This window comes from Rattus norvegicus, chromosome X, assembly GCF_021556685.1.
Source record: "Rattus norvegicus strain SHRSP/BbbUtx chromosome X, alternate assembly SHRSP_T2T, whole genome shotgun sequence".
Classification (NCBI taxonomy): domain Eukaryota; kingdom Metazoa; phylum Chordata; class Mammalia; order Rodentia; family Muridae; genus Rattus; species Rattus norvegicus.
Genome location: NC_141554.1, coordinates 21,199,662 through 21,220,420, shown reverse-complemented (window position 1 = coordinate 21,220,420; position 20,759 = coordinate 21,199,662). Strand labels below are relative to the sequence as shown.

General features: G+C 50.1%; 1 protein-coding gene across 10 annotated transcripts; it reads right to left on the bottom strand.

Annotated features, from left to right (window-relative positions):
• Positions 1-394: 394 nt before the first annotated feature.
• Ccdc120 (coiled-coil domain containing 120) lies at positions 395-19,454 on the bottom strand. 10 transcript variants are annotated; one of them, XM_087600066.1, is made up of 13 exons: positions 19,148-19,454; positions 11,483-11,694; positions 11,056-11,182; positions 7,958-8,111; positions 7,750-7,840; positions 7,467-7,600; positions 6,237-6,377; positions 5,601-5,886; positions 4,663-4,725; positions 4,132-4,306; positions 3,903-4,001; positions 1,937-2,851; positions 395-1,451 (listed from the first exon to the last, which is right to left on the bottom strand). In XM_087600066.1, the coding sequence occupies exons 5-13, from the start codon at positions 7,796-7,798 to the stop codon at positions 1,337-1,339; spliced, it is 1,977 nt and encodes a 658-aa protein (XP_087456192.1). In that variant the 5' UTR covers positions 7,799-7,840; positions 7,958-8,111; positions 11,056-11,182; positions 11,483-11,694; positions 19,148-19,454; the 3' UTR covers positions 395-1,336.
• Positions 19,455-20,759: the final 1,305 nt, after the last annotated feature.

The following is a 20,759-nucleotide window of genomic DNA, read 5'->3' as shown; positions in this document are numbered from 1 at the left end:
TGGACATGGTAACACATGTAATCCCAGCTCTGGGGAGGCTGAGGCAGGAGGACTATAAGTTGTGGCCAGTCCTGGCTACATACAATCTGTTTCAAAGAAACATAACACATGACACCATTATAAGCTATTTCCAGTTGGTTTTCTTCCCATAAATATATATTTTTTCTGGCTGGCCATGGTTGTAAACACCATTTATTTATGTACAAGTGGATCTCTGAATACAAGGCCAGTGAGTACAAGTACATTGTAAGTCCCAGGCAAGCTAGGGCTACACACTGAGTTCCTGGTCTCATATATATGTTTGTGTGTGTGTGTGTGTGTGTGTGTGTGTGTGTGTGTGTGTCTGTAATGATACTGACTTAACTAGAAGTGTGAGGCAGACACAGAATGAATCAAGTTCAGTTTATACATTTATTATAGAAATCCCCGTCCAGTGTGAGTAGTGTCTTGGGCCCAGATCCATTGGTACAAAAAGAAAAATTTAAACACCAGGTAAAGGGGGTAGGGGAACCCCCAGCTCCAGAAAGTCACAGACAATATAGAAAACACACCTTATGTGGATTTGTTTAAAAAGTGATAAATAGAAGGAATGCCAAGGAGGACATGATGTGGCCTGTGGCCCATGGCCAGATGTCACCTGAGGGTTTTACTGGCATGTACTAGTTGCCAGGTTTAACCACTGCAGCATCCCAGGATGCAACATACTCAAATGGCTCTGTTTCTTGACAACCTCTTGTACGGCCTTCTCATTGGGGAAGGTCATCCTAGAGGCTATGGGCAGAGACAGAGACATAACTCCTTCAGGTACCCTACTTAGACTCCCATCCTTCCAAATGTAGACAGAAGCCCACCTGCTCGAGAACTCTAGTGGGAGGAGGCAGGGAGCTCTGTTCACAGCAGTCCTAGTCCCGAGACTCTATGTGGTCCATTCTGTTGAGGCAGGGTGGTGGCTCTGGAATGGAACAGGCTGGGCACGGGGACAGGAATGAACCCAACCAGGAATGAGCTCAGTTTCCCTTTTATAAAACACCGAGTGTTGGGCAAAGACAGTGAATGCTAAATCACAAGTGTAAACAGAAATGGAGGAAGAAGCAGTCGCCACACCGTTATCCCCCTCTTTGAAGCTAGCTGGGGCCCTCCAGACCCCCAGCACAGGGTAAGAAGAAAAGCGGGGGTATCAGACATCTTCCCGGGCCAAAAGGAAGCCAGGGGTCCTGTGAGATCAGGCAGTTGTCCCGCAGGACCAAGAACAACCACATCTCAGGGCTCAGCGAGGTTGACTGTGTGTGCTCCTCAGACTGGAGTCTGTCTGTCCAGACCGACACAGGGCTTAGGGTCAGACCAGTGTCCCTGGGGTCTGGGTATCAGAACTGGAAGACTGCTCCCCCTCTAGCGTCAGGTCACTTAAACGAGCGCTCAGCTCCGGGGGATACAGGAAATCCGTGTAGTATCTTTAGAAAGGACAGCAGGAATCCGGAAGACAGGTAGGGAGGACAAGGTAAGAGAGGAAAAGACGGATAGGACACACACAGAGAGAGGAGAAGAGCTTGTTAAAGAGGTGGAGACAGCTACAGGATAGCACCTTCAGGTTCTCAAGCATGGAGTAAGCTTGGAAGAGAAAGCCAGGGAGAGCATGAGTCCCTTCCTCCCAGCACCCTGACTTCAAGGCTCACTGCCAGCTGCCCCACACTATGGAAAACAGAAAAACCCTTCTAAAGCTTGGGAAAGAACTCCTGCCACCAACACCCAAGATCCTCCTCCTCAGGACCCCAAGGACTAATAAAAGTTATGTCTGACAGTGACCCCATGCCAAGACTACAGCTCATTTTCTTGTGGTCCCGACACTCAGCAGCTATGGTGACAAAGTGCTCCCTGGTCAGGATACCTTCAGCATCTGTAGCAATACCCCTACCCATCAGTAAAAGCACCCCCATACCTGCCAGAGACAGGGGGCGCTGTAAAACTCCTGGAGTGCGGGAGCGGTGCCTGGCTGGGAGGGCCGTACAATGACTGGCCCACCTCATAGCAGCGGGCATGGAGGAAGGGTGTGTGTGTTGGCCCCACGTGCGGGAGCATTGGCCGGCGCTGGGGACCAACGGCCAGTCCCGAGTTCCGGATGTACCAGTCCCGCAGCCCCTCCAGGGCAAGGTTCTTGTGGCCACCTCGCTCACCAGCTGGAGGTATCCGGGTGGGTGGGGGCATCCAGAGTAATGGGTTTGGATGCACTTCCAGACCCTCCACGGCTTCTGGGGGCAAGCCACAGGGCTTGGAACGGATGGCACGGCTGTTGGGGTCCTTGCTGCGGAGGAGGGGGCTGCTACCATCAGCTGCATATATGGGTGGAGGACCTGGGAGCATGGCAAGGAGCCCGTCTCTGCGGGAAAGGGGTCCTGGAACTTCAGGAGCAGGCAGCAGGTCCCCCCAACCGGCCCCGCCACTACCGCGGGGCAAGCCTCGGTCCAATGAGTAGTCCAAGAGGAAGTCTCCACACACAGGTGGGAGCCGGGGGGGCCCACGGGATGCAGGGGCAGCCGAGCTAGGTCTGGCAGCCCGAGGAGGGTCTGGGGGGCCAGTGGTACGGGAAGAGAAAGAAGGGACTGGTTGGGGGCGCTCATACAGCACCTCACTGCTCTTGCAAACTGGGGGACCAGCAGCAGGGGGAGCCAGCGGAGCAGGTGGTGATCCAGCTCCCCCAGCAGCTGCACGGTCCACCAGCAGGGCCTCAGAGCTATTGCTGCGGCGCGTACGAGCTGCGAAGAGAGAGGCCCGATCCGAAGCAGGGTCAGGCCGAGGAAAGCCCATCTGGGAGTCCTGACTACCGGACCACTGACGAGGATGGAGGCCTTCGGGTCTGGAGAGCAGAGGTGAGGTAACAAGGGCAGGGTCAGACAAAGAATGCAGATGATGAGCGCCCTGGCTGCCCCATCTCTTTCTGAGCCCCCCCCCCCTTGCTCTAAAATGGGACCAGTATTAGGAGCTGCCTTCTTATAGCGCTGAGCAGTGCGTGTAATGTCATGGGCCAGTGAAGTTCGCTCCCGCACAGGGAAGCTGGCGCATAGGGCGTGAAAATGTACACCAGGATGGGGTACACGCTCGTAGGGTTACGTAAATGTTTCTGGGAAGGAAGCAGTAGCTAAGGAAGGGCACACCCAGGTACTGTTCTGTTACCCAGGGGCTCCTAGTCTCCCCCTAAGGTTATCCTTATGGCTCCTTGTTACCTCCTGAAGGAAGTCCTAGGCCTTATGCCTGGAACTAAAGGCCTTGCTGAATTCTAACCCACCACGCCTATGAACCATCCCCAAACAACTGTCCCACCATGCACAGAATGTAGGCCCTCTAAAACACGAGGCTTCTGTTCACGGCATGGGAAAAATAGACATGTTTAACATTTAGGAAACATTATAGTATAGTGCTTCGAGGCTGACACTAGATTCCATAAATTTCCATGGGTTCAAGCATGAGAACTTCGGTTTGCTCACAGGTTACCTAATTAACCTTTCTGTGCTTCATTTTCTACATTTATAAAATGCAAATGACGGCATCTCCTCAGAGGGGTCTTAGAATGCGAGAAGGAGTTACTATCCGCCACGAATGCTATCAATTATTAGCAGACAGTAGGCATTTGCACATGCTACCCAACATGCACTGTGCCCGTGCCTTTCAAAGGCAGATATCACACTCCACAAATGAAGAGACAAAGATTCAGAGAAAGAAAATGGCATCCAAGAAAACACGGGAAAGCCCCACTTTCACACCTCTGCCTCCAATTCCCACTCCAACTTCTATCCGCCTTTCAAAGGCCGGCTGCCCAAGTCCCACATCTTCGGGTAATTCAACATCTACAGTTAGGACTACAGTCTTCCTCCTCTCATATTCAGACCCACCCTCAAGAGTCCCCTTACTTGCAGAGCCGGGGGCCACTGCCCCGGGTGAGGACAGGGGTAGCAGGCACACTTCGCCCCTCAAAACTGGAGGCACTCCTGGGCAGCGAGCGTGTGGGGCTAGACAGAGATGGCAGGCCCACATCGGGACCCAGGTTAGAAAGTGGACCCACCAGTAGGCCCTCCTGCCAACCCAGGCTCAGGATCCCACTCTTGGTCCCGGGAAATGGGAAAACGGGTTCCTCTTTACCTGGTGGGGCTGGCCACAGAGTTGCGCCGGCTCTTCAGGTCCCCATAAATATCTGATGGCGGAGGTTTCCATGGGGCACGTCGCTCGGGGCTCCCCCCAGATACCGCCCGAAACTGGTCCCAGGCTTTTGGTGGGGAGGGGCGCTCCGTTAGAGGGAAGCAGCTATGAGGCTCTTCTGGGTAGAAGGAAAAATAAGGTAAAATTCAACGAGAGGGCCCAAAGGGGCAGAGCAGGCTCAAAGGGGAGGGGCATGTGAAGGGGAGGGGCATATGAAGGGGAGGGGCATGTGAAGGGGAGGGGCATGTGAAGGGGAGGGGCATGTGAAGGGGAGGGGCATTGCTGGGATAGGCTTCAACAAGCTAAAGGATGAATGATGCAAGGCAAAAAAGGTAATGTAGAGACTGACCTGTAGGGTCTGGGGCAGAGGAAGGCAGTGAAAGGAGAAACTAAGAACACATAGGGACATGGGGCGCGGCTAAGGAGGAGCTATAGTAGGAGGGGCTGAGCACAGGTTAAGGGAATAGTTCTCACCATTATCATGGCTGGCACCTGACTCTGAGAGGGAGCTGCTCTCCGAGTGCAGAACTACATCCTCTACAGGTGAGAAATGGAGAAGCAAGAGATCAGTCAAGGTCTGGGTTCTAGCTCCTTATACCACTGGATATAGGCACTTCTGTGTAGCCTACCTAAGGACTACTGACTGTGTCCCCTCCCCAAGAACCCATCTTTGCCAGACATAGACGTTAACCTTAGCTACCTAAGAGGCTTCATGAAGTGGGGTGTGTGTGTGTGTGTGTGTGTGTGTGTGTGTGTGTGTGTGACAAGTTCAAGGCCAGTCTGGACTATGGAGTTACTTCAAGGCCAGACTGAGCAACTTACCAAAACCCTCTTTCAAAATAAAAAGTAAAAACAAAAAAGGCACGGGAGAGATGGCTCAGTGCCTAGGAACACATGCAACCCTTGCGGGGGACCTGGCTTCAGTTCCCATACCAGACACCTCCCAACACCCTACAACTCCAGTCACAAGGGTTCTAAAGCCCCTGGCCTCCGTGAGCACCTGCCGGCATGCAGTAACCGTAAACACATGCAGGGGCACATGCATGTAAATAAACATGAATAAATCTTCTTAAAATCTAAACAGAGAACTAGGGCTGTAGCTGCATGGTAGAAGGCTTACCTAGAATGTTGAAGGGGGCTAGGTTCACCTGCCACACCTAAGAGCATCTACCTTTACCTGAATTCAAGACCGCCATGAGCGTCAGTATTCATCTTCCCGTTGCCTACCGTTCAAGCCCTCTCTGAATCTCACGTCAGGTTATTGCAACTCTCCTTGATGGGTGAGTGTATTGAGTCCTGCTGGCCTCTCTGCCTTCAATGGCCACTCAGGCACTCCACCACACCCACATACATTAGGGACAGTCCAGTCTTAGACCTATTTTTCACTGGGAAGATGCTGGGACCTAGCTTACCTTGGCTGAGCTGAGCAAGGCGTGTACCCAGGCAGACACCCTGGGCATTGACTGGTGCTCCCGAAGACAGTGGCAGTGGCTGGAGCACCGGGAGGCCAAGGCGGGCCCGGAAGTCCCTGAGCTGCTCCTCCAGCTCATGCAGCCTTCGCAGAGCATCGACCTGTACCTGGCGCCTGCGCCGCCTCTGTTCTCCGTTGAGGTCAGGGGCCAGGGCCAGGCGGCGGGCAGCGGCTGCAATTTGCTGCTGTACTGATACCTCACGCTCCAGGGCCTCAAGAGCCAGTTCCTGCACAACCCAAAAGGTGAGGAACAGAACTAAATAATAGAAATGACTAGGCATAGTAATGGGAAGTTGGCAGAGCCCATCTATACAGGAAGCAGAGCCCGTTCTTTTTAGGGGCCTGTTCTATTTGACTGAGAAAGCAGCTTTTTTTATCCTCAGGGGACAGGATGAGGGGCTGGGCCTGTGTGTTTGCCTAAAGATGGGAAGCTTGTCTTGAGAGAGTTGGGTTCCTATACTGCACGAGGAACCCCCCTGTTCAAACCCTGTCCCTCCTCGGCTTCTTCCCCTCTTCACCATAAACTGTCATCCTGCCCCTGCTTGTCCCTGCCCCTCACAAGCGTCATTTTGCTCACCTCAGCAGGACACAAGGAGTGGTGTGCTGGGTTTGAGTGTGGTGGAGGGTAGGCACGTGCTGCAGGAGGCCTCCGGCGGACCAACTGAGGTCGTTCACCAGGCTCCAGTGGGCACTCAGGGGGCAGCTGACCAGTTAGCTCCTGAAAGGAATGGGGGCAGAGACTCCAAGAGTTAGAGGGATAGCATCAAGTAGTAAGAGTCAGAAACTAGCCCTCCCAAGAGCCTTGGCCCTGCTCAATACTCCACTTCTCAAGATCTCGACCACCCAGGGTAGGATGTGTGGACTCTGAGTCCTTTAGTGGTTCAAGGCTTTGGGCCACTGAGCATAGGGACCTTAGAAATCTGAAGGTCTATGTTCTTAGTTTTCATAATGATAAAAGCCCAGTCCTCACAATACAATACTGGGGCTACATTCTCTGACTCCAATTAAAGTCGTGCGTGCGTGCGTATCTGTGTGGCCCAGAAGCTAATCTTAGATGTTTCTCCTCAGGATGCCACCTATCACACACACACCCTGTCCTCTGTCACTGGCCTGGAACTTACTGATTAGGCTGGTGAGCTGGTCAGCAGGCCCACCTGACCTTCCCTTCCCCAGCACTAGGGTGATAAGCTCAGCCACCACACCTGCTTTTCTTTTTCACATGGGTTCTACGGATTGAACTCAAATCCTTACACTGCCATGGCCAACTGAACTAGTTCCCCAGTCCCTGAAACCCATTATTAGCTTAGGTAAAGTATGTGGACAGTCACGAAGGGTAAAGTCAGAACTACTGTCGGGTGTGGTGGGTCATGCCTAAAATTCCAGTCCTTTGGAAGCTGAGGCATGGGCGAGAGACTATCCAAGACTACAGTGTGAGGTCTAAGCTAGCCTGGGCTATTCAGTGAGACGTTGTCTCAAAAAAACAGATGAATAGATGGATGGAGAGAGGGACAAGTGGAGGGAAGGAAAACAGTCCCCGTATCAGTTCCGGATGAATTTTGTTGCCCAATTTTTAAAACAGTTGTTCCTTTTGGGGAGGTGGGAGATTTTTAATTATTGGCAAGAAATATGGTCAGTATCACCATATTTCACTGATTCTGAGACCCCTAAGTCAAACTCTGAGGACAAGGTACCCAAAACTACTAAATGCCAAGACAAGAAGTTAGGCACCCATCACTGCAGTCTGCCTGCCTAGGTGCCCTAGCCCCTCATCCCTTCCTGCATGACAGCCCTGGGGCCATGCCCTCACCGCCTCCTGCAGGCACACTTTCCTGAGCTCTTGAAGTTTCAGTCTCAGGGTCTCTTGCAGGGCCTGCTGGCGGTCAAGCAGCCCTCGAAGACGGTCTGACTTCACCTGTGGGGCAGCCTCTCCAAACAGGGCAGCTGCACAAAGGGAGCAAAGGTAAGGACAGCTAGGACATCGTGGAGCAACTGCAGGTCCAGGGGCCAACCCCTCCCAAGCAGGCACAGGGAGACTCAGGACAGCGGGGGGTGCGGTGGGGGGGCAATAGAAAGTTGAAGCTGCCACTGACCTGGAGCATTGAAGGTAGGAGAGTTGATCAGCTGACCTTTGACTTCCATCCTTGCACTGTTTGGACCTTGTGGCTGAGGGCTGGATAAGGCCTGGCAGATACAACACAGGAGGCACTGAGGAAGCATCCGCCCTGGATGCTTCTAGCCCAGCCCCATTTCCCCTGCTCCAGCTACGGATATAAAGTACCCGGGGCCCCACCTGCCTACCTGGCCTTCCTGCTCAGATTCTGTGTCAATGTTCGGACCTGCTTGGCCTGGTGCCTTGGTTCCCTTCCCATTGAGTGCTAACAAAGTATGTGGGAAGCTGGGCAGACTTACAACGCCTCCTCAGAGGCCCATAGGCCACAGTCAGGAGTCTCACCTAGGGAGAGAATGAACAGTAGAGAGTCAACTACGTATAGCAACAGTGAGCACTTATGCAGCCTTGGGTGCCTGGAACAGCTACCTGCTATGTCACAATGAATCTTTGAAAGGCCTCAGGCAGGAGGTCCATCGTTATTAACCTTCCTTTTGAGATGAGAGGCGGAAAGCACACGGAGGTGAAATAATTCCCCAGCAAAGAGCAGATCCTAGGACCACCCCTCTTATGGGAACAGCTCCAACCCCAACAATTTCCTGTCGAACGCCTTGGACCATCCATCAAGCTTTTCAGGCCTTGGCCCAGGCTTGGCCACAGTCTAGGGTGCTGTTTCCAGCCTCCTACCACCTGAATCTTGTTTCGCGCTTATCATTTTGGGGCTATTTTTGTTTAGACATAAGGTCTCATTATTGCAGCCCAGGCTGGCCTGAAAGTCATTGTGTAGCCCACACTGGTCTCGAACTCACGGCGACATTCCTCCCTTAGCTCCCAGATGCTGGGATTCCAGGTAGGCACTACCATGCCCAGCTCACCGTGGGGCTTAAATGTCCCTTTCAGAGGTGGCCCCTGAGTGATATCTTCTCAAAACTCCTATGGAACAAGACACTGCTCTTGCCTGTATTGTCATTTAGACAGGAAGCATGTCTGCTCCAGTATACTGGTAACCCCAACACCCCAAACACTGCTGCACACAGCGAGTAGTCCACAAATGGATGCCAGCTGGGGAATAAATGCTGATAGCTGAGCCAGGCCTCAGGGGGGAATGTACATCTATACTCCTAATTCCATCCTGCTGCCCCGTAATCTCAGGCTCCCTTCACCCGTCTTCCCTCCAACCCTGTTGTGAGACTAGCATACAGACGTTATCCTGCTGGGATGGGTGAGAAGTACCATCCACATGACCTGCCTTTTTTCTGTCCCTAGAAGCCCTGGCTGACCATGGAGCCCGCTTTGGCTAGCTACCAGCCCTCCTTCTGCTTTTCTGGAGTTTGCTCCTTCCCTCCCACATCCTGCTTAGTCCCCAGCTGGGCAAGCAGGTGACATCACCTCCTACCACCTGTCCTAGCCTCCAAGGCAGGTGACTGGGAAGGCATAATGGAGATAGCCGAGTTCTCGTTTTAACCTACCTTGAAATCCACAGCTTGGCATGACATGGTAGAGCAGACCCACAGTCAAGAAAGCCTAGCGAAGGGGTTGGGGATTTAGCTCAGTGGTAGAGCGCTTGCCTAGCAAGCGCAAGGCCCTGGGTTCGGTCCCCAGCTCCGAAAAAAAGAAAAAAGAAAAAAAAAAGAAAGCCTATCGGGAAGCCCCTTCCCCATTTTTGCACTGTGGGACATGGTCACACTGCCTCCAAGGTACTCCCAGTTTTCTCTGTAGACTTCTTGCTTGTCCCACAGAGTCTGTATCCCTCCCTCAAAGGACTCACGGACTCAATAGCAATGGTGAGGCAATCCCACAAGCCTTTTTACAGATGGTATGTACTCTGCAGAGGGTCTTACAAGTCCACCCATCCGAGCACTTCCAGCATGGTAGGACATCTTTAATGTCTCATCTCAGTTTCCTTGGTCCCTCAGCCCCCGAAACTCCTCCTTTCCCAGGACCCGTTTTAATTTGGAAAACTTTCACAAGGTTTGCCTGAACCCTGCTCCACCCCAATAGAAACCTAACTCCTCCCACCTTGGGTCCAGTTACCCCGTTCACCTTACACCAACATTAGTCTCGTGTTCCACATCAGAGGGCCTCAATCCTTCCTTCTTTAGAAAATTAGAGTATCCTGGAGTCAACACAGGGTCCAGTCAGGAACCCTGACTCCACCCCATCAGTCTGACCTCAGGGACATAGTTAGGGCATGAGTCATGGGTCACTAGGCAGGCTAGACATGGGTCAACGCCCCACTCCTCCATACCTGACTCAGGAACCTTTGCTTCTACTCTTCTACGTTCTGTACACTTACCTTGGGACTTCAGACTGCCTGACAGCAGACAGAGATAGTAAGACAGTTCCAGCATCTTAACACCCTCACACAAACCTCTGAGACCCTCCTATCAACACCAGAGCTCTGCCTTACTATTCAGTGGTCCTGTCCTTGGTTAGATTGCACCAAGAGAGCTATAGAGGGCACATGCGGGGACACACACACACACACACACACACACACACACACACACACACACCCAGAGGCAGGCCCAGCAGGTTTTTCAGGTCTGCCCTTCTGACACCATGGCTGAGAAAAATTCCTGGCAGTAATGACTGTTTACAAGCAAGATACTTCACCTGGGTGGCACTCTAACACTGTCAATGAGAGCCCCATTTCCACATCCTGCCACCACTTGAGCAAACGCATACAGTCTGGACCAGTCTGGACCCCAGTGCTCCCCAAATATACAGCACACCCCCTTCTATCGCTCTGGGCGAACAGAGGGTCGAGCAGATACAGATGCCTGAACAGCGGTTTCTAGTCTTTTCTGCGGCACTAGATCTGATAAAAAGGCTACTCTGAAAAGGGCAAAAGGCCGAGTACAGAGGACTGAGTCTGCCCGGTCCCTTCTCCTCCATTTTCCAGCCAAGAATTGTTTTGTATCAAGAAAGGAAAAGGGACATGTGAGGACTCCCTGCTTCCCCAATCCTCCCATACTGAGCACCACCCCTCCCATTGCTACCCTATATTGTCAGGGTCCTTCTTCCTCAGATTCTGATCTCTGGAAGGGAACTTCCTCAACACCAGTGCCATTACCATCTCATGCCCCTGGTCCAGGTACTCACCAATGCCCGAGTGCTGTATGGCAGCCTGGAATAGCTTACAAAGAATGGGTGTCTCATCCAGGCCCTCGCTTTCCTGGCAGTACAAGTGAACTGCAGTGACTGCTGTCTTGGCTACCTCCCACTAGGTAAAGGCCCAACCTACCTGGACAGGAATGGGGTTGGCCCTCACCTTTTTAACCCTTACCTGTCTGCTTCCAGGGCTAGGTCCACCCCTGGGAAGACAGTCTCGGGGGCCAGGTGCCTTAGGGTGCCCAACATGGTCAAGGAGAAAGCAGAGAACACTCTCCTCACTGAAGATATCTACGAGAGAACTAGGGAAGAAGCTCTAAGAATTGTGGGAGGAGCCACTGCCTCTCGGGCTGCCCAGATCCCCAAGCCACTGGAGCCTGCCTACACAAGACAGCACCTCGGGGCATGGGGGCTAGGAAACTGTGAAACAGACAGACAGACGGATGGACAGACAGATGGACACACAAACATACATATATCTTGGGACAATTTCTCCCATAATTAAGATAATGATTTTCCAAGTTGCACAGAGAAGTTAACCTTTCTAAAGAGAGACCAGAACAAATAATCCTGATAAACACCATAATTTATACCCTACGAACCTGAGGGATGGCACAGCAACAATCTCCTCTGAACCATGTTACCAGTGGAAAGCTGAGGGCCTGACTGAGGACAGACTGACATAAGGACCAAAGAAGGAGCCAGGCTGGGTGGTGCACACCTTCCTTTAATCCCAGCACTCAGGAGGCAGAGGCAGGCACATCAGAGTCTGAGGCTAGCCTGATCTACAGAGCTAGTTCCAGGACAGCCAGGGCTACACAGAGAAAAAAAAGAACAAAACAAAGAAAAACAAGCATAAGACGGAGTGGAATCAGGACACCAGCGCTGGAGCCTCGGTTAGAAGTAGCCAATGGCTGCTGCTCCTGGGAGAAGAAAGAATAAGAAGACTCCACTTCTTTATCGGTGCTCTCCCCCACTCTTGCCCCGTAACATTTCCAGCCTGGAGCAAAGCTTTACACCAGACAGGGAAATTGAGAACTCCGAGTCCCTATAATGCCCCTCAACACAACGCTACCTGGGCTCCGAGCCTGTCCCAGGCACAAATCAAACGTCCTGTACTCCAGGGAAGACAATCTATTTTGTGACCTCAGAACCCAAACCTAAGCCCTACAGCAGCCCATGCCACATATGAACATGGAGGGTTGTTAGAGGTGTCCCATGTTGGGAGGAGAGCCTGGAGAAGAGTTCCCTCAGTCACATGAGATCAAGGTCTGCTGCCACGGGAGCCCACCTATCTTCCTGGTTGTGAAATTTCTGTGTGAAACACAAAGGACCCTTTCATCTCTTTCCTCCCCTCCCCCTCCTTTGGTATGCTGGCGGAGGCAAGGAGTGGGCTGGTGATCAGCTAGTCGCACACTGGTGGGGACATCCTCTTGGCAACCACGGACTCCTCCCCACGCCCCTTGCAGGAGGCCACTGAGCATGTTGGGAAAGTGGATTTTTTTTTTGTAGTTTTTGGTTTTTCAAGACAGGGTTTCTTTGTGTAACAGGGCCCTGGCTGTCCTGGACTTGCTTTGTAGAGCAGGCTAGCCTCGAACTCTACAGCCAGCTGGGAAAATGGATGTTTATAACCAGGGACAAGAGAGATGAAAAATTAGGCAAGTAATTCAGACAGAGCCTCAGAGTTTAGGTTACCTCATCTGTAAAATGAACAAAATAGACAACAGGAGCCAAAAGTACATGGAATTCACACCAAATCACTAATGGCTAATCATAAAAATACATGTGGAGATAGAGATGGTATATAGAGATAGAGTATATACTGTTCTTCCAGAGGTGACTTTGATTCCGAGCATCCTCCTATTAATCCCATTCCAGGGGAATCTAATATCTCTAAGGGAACCTGTGTACATGCACACACACACACCCATAAACACACGTACTTAAAATTACACCTTTAGGGCTGGAGAGATGGCTCAGTGGTTAAGAGCACCGACTGCTCTTCCAGAGGTCCTGAGTTCAAATCCCAGCAACCACATGGTGGCTCACAACCATCTGTAAAGAGATCTGATGCCCTCTTCTGGTGTGTCTGAAGACAGCTACAGTGTACTCATCATATATAAAATGAATAAATAAAATCTTTAAAAAAAATTACACCTTTAAAAAATGTCAAGATTTTACTTACTTTTCTCTTTCCCCCCCGAGACAGTGTTTCACTATGTAGCCTTTGGTGTCCTGGAACTCACTGTGTAGACCATGCTGCCTCAAACTCATAGAAATCCACCTGTCTCTGCCTCCCTAATTCTGGGATTAAAGAAGTATGTGTCACCATTTCGTGTGGATGAGTGTTGGCCTGATTGTATGTCTGGGTACCATGTGCAATGCCTGTGACGGCCAGAAGAGGGCAGCAGACTCCAAGACTGGAGCAACACACGAACCATCATGGGGCTGTTGGAAATTCAATCTGGTTCCTCTGGAAGAGGAAGCAGCCAGTGTTTTTAATTGCTGAGCCTTCTCTCCGGCCACAACAATTTGAACAATTTGGTTTGTTTGTCCGTTTTTTTTAAACATTTATTAAAAAAAACATTTATTTATTATGTATACATCATACAGCTTTCTGCCTGCATGTATGCCTGCAGGCCAGAAGAGGGCACCAGACCTGATTATAGATGGTTGTGAGCCACCATGTGGTTGCTGGGAATTGAACTCAGGACCTCTGGAAGAGCAGACAGTGCTCTTAACCTCTGAGCCATCTCTCCAGCCCTGTCCGTTTGTTTTTAAAGAAGAATAAACCTGAGGCTTGAGAGATCTGGCTTAGTGATTGAGAGCACTTGTTCGTCTAAAGGACTGTGGTTTGCTTCCCAGCATCTGTATCAGGTGGGTCACAACCGTCAACTCTAGTTCTCAGGGATCCAACACCCTCTTTCTGGCCCCATGGGTACCACTACACAAGTGACATCTACTGACACAGATACTCACACAAAAATAAAAACAAACCTTAAAACCAGGCGTTGGTGGCAGCACACGCATGCCTTTAATTCCAGCACTCAAGGGGCAGAGGCAGGGGGCTCTCTTGAGTTCAAGGCCAGCCTGGTCTATAGAGTGAGTTTCAGAACAGCCAAGGTTATGCAGAGAAACCCTGTTTTGAAAACCAAAACAAAAAAACAAAAAAAAAAAACCCAAAAAACCTTTAAACAACAACAACAATAATAATCATTAGTAATAAAACCCACAGAGGTATACTAGTTTAGATGGAAATAGGGAAGATATAGTTAGTAGACAAGTGTGGCCGAGTCACCCCCATACATCATTGCCCCTGCATGATTTTTTTTCTCAGCACTGGAAATTGAACCCAGGACCTGGAGCATGCTAAGCAAGCATTCTCCCACTGGGTATAGCCTCAGCCACACTATTTTAACAGACTAGAAGATGGTCTAACCTCTAAACACACATGGACCCTGCCCAAATAGTAAACGGTGAGTCAAGGATTTAACTCTATTGCCACTCACAGTGACAGTATGTGACGACGTAGAAAACTCACTTTTCTGCGCCTCTATATCCCCATCTGTTAAAGAGGAAAACCGGGATTGTGAAGGGAACATTATGGGGACTCAGAGTCCTCAATGTTAATTATAGAACACTAATTTGCCGGGCAAGGAGACCTTTAATCCAGCACTCTAGAGGCAGAAGCAGGTAGATCTCTCTGAGTTTGAAACTAGCCTGGTCTACAAAGCAAGTTCCAGGACAGCCAGTGGCTTTATAGTAAAACCTTGTCTTTAAAAACAATTATAGGGGTTGGGGATTTAGCTCAGTGGTGGAGCGCTTGCCTAGCAAGCGCAAGGCCCTGGGTTCGGTCCCCAGCTCCGAAAAAAAAGAAAAAAGAAAAAAAAAGAAAAACAATTATAAAATGGTAACAGACGCACATTAAGTTGTTCCAAGCAAGTGATTGATCCGTTTACAGCTTGCGCGGATGCAGCAACTGGCTGGGTATTAGTACTCAAAGTGTGTCGCTGTTATAGTGACAAGTGTTCCTCCCCACTGAATCAAGCAGATATGTTTGAATGCTTCTTTTGAGACAAAGCTGGATCACCCAATAAATCTGAAACAGATGTATGTATGTTTGTTTTTCCTTTTCTTGGGTAACCTTGTCTGAATTCTCACTATCCAAAATCAAGAAGTGAAAGTATTCATGGAGGCATCCTAAGAGATGCCTTAGTGGTGAAAAACACTGGTGAAGCAAGCCTGACAATGTACATTTGGATCCTTAGAATTCCTATAAAAGCCAGACACAATGTCGCAGGTCTGTAATCATAGCACTCCCACAGCAAAGTAGCAGGCAATGATGGAATTCCCCTGAAACCTGGGCCAACCAGCCTGGAGTACTCTGCAGATGAGAAACCCTACCTCAGACGAGCTAGGGACCTAGGACCAATGTGTAAAGTTTTCCTTTGACCTCCACACGAGCCCTCACATACAAGGACACACATACACGAAATTAACAGAGCTAGCACGGTACGTAAAAAGGGTGCTTGCCGCCAAGCTTGAAGACTGAGCTCAATCCTTAGAACTCAACATGGTGCAAGAGGCCAGCTGACTCCTAAAGGTTGTGCACATCCACATGCTTGCCTCCGTTCTCTCTCTCTCTCTCTCTCTCTCTCTCTCTCTCTCTCTCTCTCTCTCTCTCTCTCTCACACACACACACACACACACACACACACACACACACACACACACACAACACCCGCCTGTGATCCCAGCACCAGGGAGGATAAAATACTGGAATTCCAAGCCAGGCTGGGTTTACAGCATGAAACCCTGTTTCAAAATATGCAGGAACCAGGTACATTTCACATACATTGTTGCCACTCGATCTGACCTGAGGAATGTGCCTGCTAGAGATGAAACTCGGAGCCTTGGGAATCTACTTCTGAGCAAGATCCCTACTCCTGAACGTACTTTTTAGTCAGCCATTGTCCCGTATCACTTGAACTCATCTTCCTATCTAAAAGACAAAAACAAAATACCTTCAGATAGCTTAGTGTTTTTCACTAATGAACTCCTGGAAGTCTTCTTCTCTAGTAACTTATTGACCAAATAGATTAGGACAGTAGGTTTATATAAATGTTCTGGATAAGTAAAATGGGTCTCACATTCCTCACTCATACTCAACAGTGAAAGAAACTAACACGTTAGCTTCTGATTGGTCTTCCTATTTATCCTTAAAATCAAGGATCTGGACAGCACAGGAATCTCATGTTCTTGTTACTACAGGACGAGCCTGAGTTTTTACTTGTTTTTTTCTACTACACTAGGGATGAAACTCATCCAGCTATAGCACTGATCCACTGTGTTTGTTCATTTGTTTGTTGTTTTCATATTCTCTGACAGAGTCTCACTATATAGCCCTGGCTGTCCTAGAACTCACTCTGTAGACCAGGCTGGTCTCGAACTCAGAGATTTGTCTGTCTCTGCCTCCCCAAGAGCTGTGATTAAAGCTGTGTGCCACCACCCGGTTCGTCTTCCCACTTTGTAAAAGAGATGTCATGCCATGTCCTCTGCATCTATATAGGATAGCTTTCAGTTTCATTTTTAGCTTTTTGTTTGGTTGACTGTGGTTTTTGGAGACGGGGTCTCTCTGTGTAGCCTAGAACTCATTTTGTAGACCAGGCTGGCCTGGAACTGAGAGATCTGCTTACCTCTGCCTCCTGAGAGCTGGAATCAAAGGCGTGCACCACCGCCTCCCAGCTTCAGTTTAGTATTTCTATAAGACTCCTGACTCTTGTGCCTTTTCTTGGGGTCTCTTCCTTCTGTTGGTTTACTTTATCCAACTTCAACGTGATGGGTTTTTTTTTTCCTTTAACTCCTATTATATTTTATTTTGTCAAAAATATAAAAGGGGCCCAGTGTGGTGGCATACCTTTTTAATCTCAGCACTCCAGAAGCAAAGGCAGATCTCTGAGAATTCAAGGCCAGCCTTGTCTACAATACAGCCAAGGCCAATATACAGAGAAACCTTGTTTCAAAAAAGTTAAAAATATATAAAGTATTGGGGGGGGCTATGTCTTGCCAGGTGTTGTAGCACACTCCTTTAATCTTGGCACTCCAGACGCAGAGGTAGGTGCATCCCTGTGAGTTCAACACCAACCTGGTCTATAAAGGAGTTCGAGGCCAGCTAGAATTACATAGTGAGACCCTATTTGAGTAGCAAATAAATAAATGGTAGGTCTTGCTATGTCCTGTGCTGAACAGGGACTTCTGGGACCAAGTGACCCTCCCAACATTCGCTTCGTGGGTAGCTGGAGGTCCAGGCACATAGTGCTACCAGGCTGAACGGGCCTGATTCTAATTTCCAGTAACAGTCACCGCCTATGCCCTACACTCGCGCAGGGATGCCGACGGAGGGGATGGTTTAGTACTAAAATGTTTACTGAGAACTTCATAAGGAAAAGGGACGAAGCCTTTCTCTCATCCCACCCCTACCAAGTCCTGAAGTCTGTGACCTAGAAAAGTGTTTCGTTTTGTCAGTTCCCGGACAGCAGAGAGCATACCCCCAAGATCAAAGTCAGGCAAGGCAGACACCATGACTTCAAAGATGCAAACATACCCGGTGTCTGTCTCAACCTAGTAGGATTTCAACCTCCACCCCTCCCATATCCACCATGGGACGGTCCCCAATATAGAAAGACTGGAAACACAATGCAGACCTCTGAGACTCCCAGAGAGTCAATGACTAATTTAGGCTGTTCTTTCACATTTGGGGAGAGCAGGGAGGTGTAGGAACATTTCCATGCACTCCTGGGGCAGGAGGAGAAATGTAAGCTCTGTGTGAGGTCTGAGATGGAGATGGAGGAGGGGGAAATCCCATACCAAAAAAAACCCCAAAAAACAAACCATGCCACCTGCCACACGGGGCCTACAAGTGCCTGCTCCTGTTAAGAGCAGAAGAAACATACTTTAGGAGCCCCGGGGACAGCAGAACCTTCAAGTTCTGAAGCAAGGTGTAATGAGATCCAGAGTGGAAAAGAGACAGGAAATGGGTGTTGGAAGGAGGAGGGACTGAATGAGTCGGAAGGTTACAGTAACAGGTAAAATAGGGGACTTGTTTTGGGGGGTGGTTTAAGAGGTTAGGACAAAAATGAGCGCGGGATATAAAACAGAAAAAGTCCCTATAGGATGGAGATCAAAGGCAGAGCAGGCACCAGCTATGGTGGGACACTCCCTAGCACTCTGGAGGTGCAGACAGAATGAGTCCAAGTTCCAGACCAGCCTAGGCAATGCAGTAAGACCCTGTCTAAAAACAGAGGTGGTGTATGGTGCTGGTACATGCCTAGACTCCTAGCACTCAGTAGGCAGAGGCAAAAGGATCCCATCACAAGCTTGAGGCCATCCTGGAGTAGATAGCAAGTTCTAAGACAGTCAAGGCTACATAGACAAATCCGATCTAAAAAGAAGAATACAGCCAAGACGAGACGCTGGATAGAAGATTGGGGTTCAGAAGAGGACAGAAAGTACAAGGAGACAAACATCGGCTAGAACAATAGCTAGAAGGCATGACTGAGATGAGCCAAGCCAGTGATCAGGGGAGGGAAAAGGGTAGCAGGTTCAGGGTGAGGTCAGCAACAGGAAAAGACCCGGGCAGAATGAAGACAGGGATGAGGTGGTGCTGCTGGGACAGAAAAAGAGAGAACTGCAGGAGACAGAAAGGAATGTCTAAAGGTAGCGAGCCATGATGGAGATGAGCAGGGGAGGGGGACACAGTAAGTGGGGGAGCATTACAGAAGTCAGAGGTCAGCAATCAGGATAGAACTGGAACAAATTAGGGTTACAGAGTGTCAGAACATTTGATTGGAAGGGATTCAGAGATAAGCATTTTAAAGAACAGTGTGGTCAAGCGTCAGATCAGAATCGGAGTTACTGCTGGGCATTGAAACAACGGCTTCGGAGACAGGATACGACCAAGCAAGCAAGGGTATGGACCAAAGACAAACCTGGTTGGGGCTGGGAATCAGAACTGGGCGGACAAAGAAGGGGTTCAAGATCACACCATGCCAAAATATAGTCAGGTCTGGGGTAGAACTGAAGGTTCTGGGCCAAGGTTGCCAGGACTTTGGGGTTTAAAAGGGATGTCGTCAGGTCAGGCAGGGGTCAGGGGTGGGGGCATAGGGTCAGAGGGTGTACTGCGCGCGCAGGTCCATCATTGTGGGCGTTTCCAGGACTCGTCCCGCCCTGTCCCCACCCTTCTTCTCCTGGCAGGAACGGTTACTCACCGAGGGTCCTAGCACTGCGCGCAGGTGGGGTCCGTAGAGGCCCAAAGGGATCTAGTGGGCGCGCCTTCCCTCGCAGCGCCCCGCTCGTCCCTGGGCGCGCGCCTCCTCGCCTGCTCCCTACCTCTGGGCCGCGTTTGACCGCAAGCACAAGCGTTCGCCTTCAGGAGCAGATGGGGGACCCCCAGATGGTGGGGGAGGTGCGGTGGCCCCGCCGTGGGCGGCGGCCCCGCGCCCCTCACCTTTAACTCAGGACGTCCGTTTCTGGCTGCACAACCACCTCCGCTGCTGAGCGCGAACCTAGGGGGCTGGAGGACGAGGGGGGCGGGGCGCGGGACCACAGCAGCGGCAGAGACAAAGTGCGCAGGCGCCAGCTTGGGTCTTAGGTTTTCCTGCTTTGGGAGCACCAGAAACGAAGAAGAAGCGGGGAGTTTGTGCGCACGCGCTTTTGGGGGCGGCAGAGCTTTAAGCCACACCCCCTAGGTGAGCCGCCCTGAGCCTCTGACTCCAAGTCACTCTTCCCCAAGACAATATCCCAAGTGCTATCTATAAGCCTTTATCACGCCTCTAAAGTACTCCCAAAAGCTCCTATTGCCGTCTCCTAGATGCTCCCCAAAACGACCTTCCATCATCCTCCAAATTATAGCTCCAAAGTATTGTCTGATCTCAATCAGTACCTTTAGGCTAGGCCATTCTCTGCTGTCATTGGCCTGCACCTACACACAATTCTATTGATCAAGCATGTAGAAATCATTTGTTGACCCTAGGTTAGACCTGCAAGTTACCCTCCATGAATGTCAAAATTGTATGCACATTTTTTCATAGTATGCCCTTAGAGTGTGTGCTTCAAGCTACACTCCAGTAGCCTCCAAATCACTCTTTACGTCTGAATTGCATCTCCAAATCACTTCCCATAGTTCTCTCAACTGTTACTCCCAAACAATACCTCCAGTCCACCCTTCATCAATATTCAGTGTACACCAATAAACTGCCATCCGTAGCCTCCGAATTATTCCTTCTTCGCTATCCTCAATCGACCCTTGAAGCCAATAACTTCTAAACAGCTTTTATATCATTCATTCATTTGCGGTACCAAGAGTTTCAGGAACCCAGGGCCTCATATATAATAGGTCAGTGCTCTTTCAATGAGGCATGGGAAACATCTTCTGTTGACCCCAAACACTCTCTGTAATCTCCACACCACCCTCTCTTGATTCTGAGTGGGTTATCCAAGAACCTGCAACGACACCCCAAAGATCTCCAATGTTCAATATGGGCTCCACGTGCACCTCTAATTGCTTCCACATGTCATTGGTTTAACTGCAAACCATGGTCCATGGACACCCCACCAAAACAAGCCACCTTTCACTCTCTACAAAACTTACTCTATTGTTTTTTGTTCATTTGGGGAATGAGGTCCCATAAGGTACAGGGTGATTCCCAATTGTAAGTAGTCAAAGATCGTCTTGAACTTCTGATCCTTCTGCCTCCACTTCCTGAGCCATATCCCTCGACTTTTCCCCATTTTTAAAGACAATTTCATGTGGCCCAATATGGCCTGGACCTTGCTGTGTGACTGAGGATGATACTCAACTCCTGATCCATGGGACTAGAG

Bases quoted from the DNA above. Each gene is read 5' to 3' on its own strand.
- Ccdc120 (XM_087600066.1), bottom strand. From the start codon at position 7,798: ATGGAAGTCAAAGGTCAGCTGATCAACTCTCCTACCTTCAATGCTCCA. The intron at 5,887-6,236 runs GTGAGCAAAATG...TGGGTTGTGCAG, and splicing joins ACTCCTTGTGTCCTGCTGAG to GAACTGGCTCTTGAGGCCCT. The intron at 2,852-3,902 runs GTAAGGGGACTC...TCTGCTCTCCAG, and splicing joins AGTGGCCCCCGGCTCTGCAA to ACCCGAAGGCCTCCATCCTC.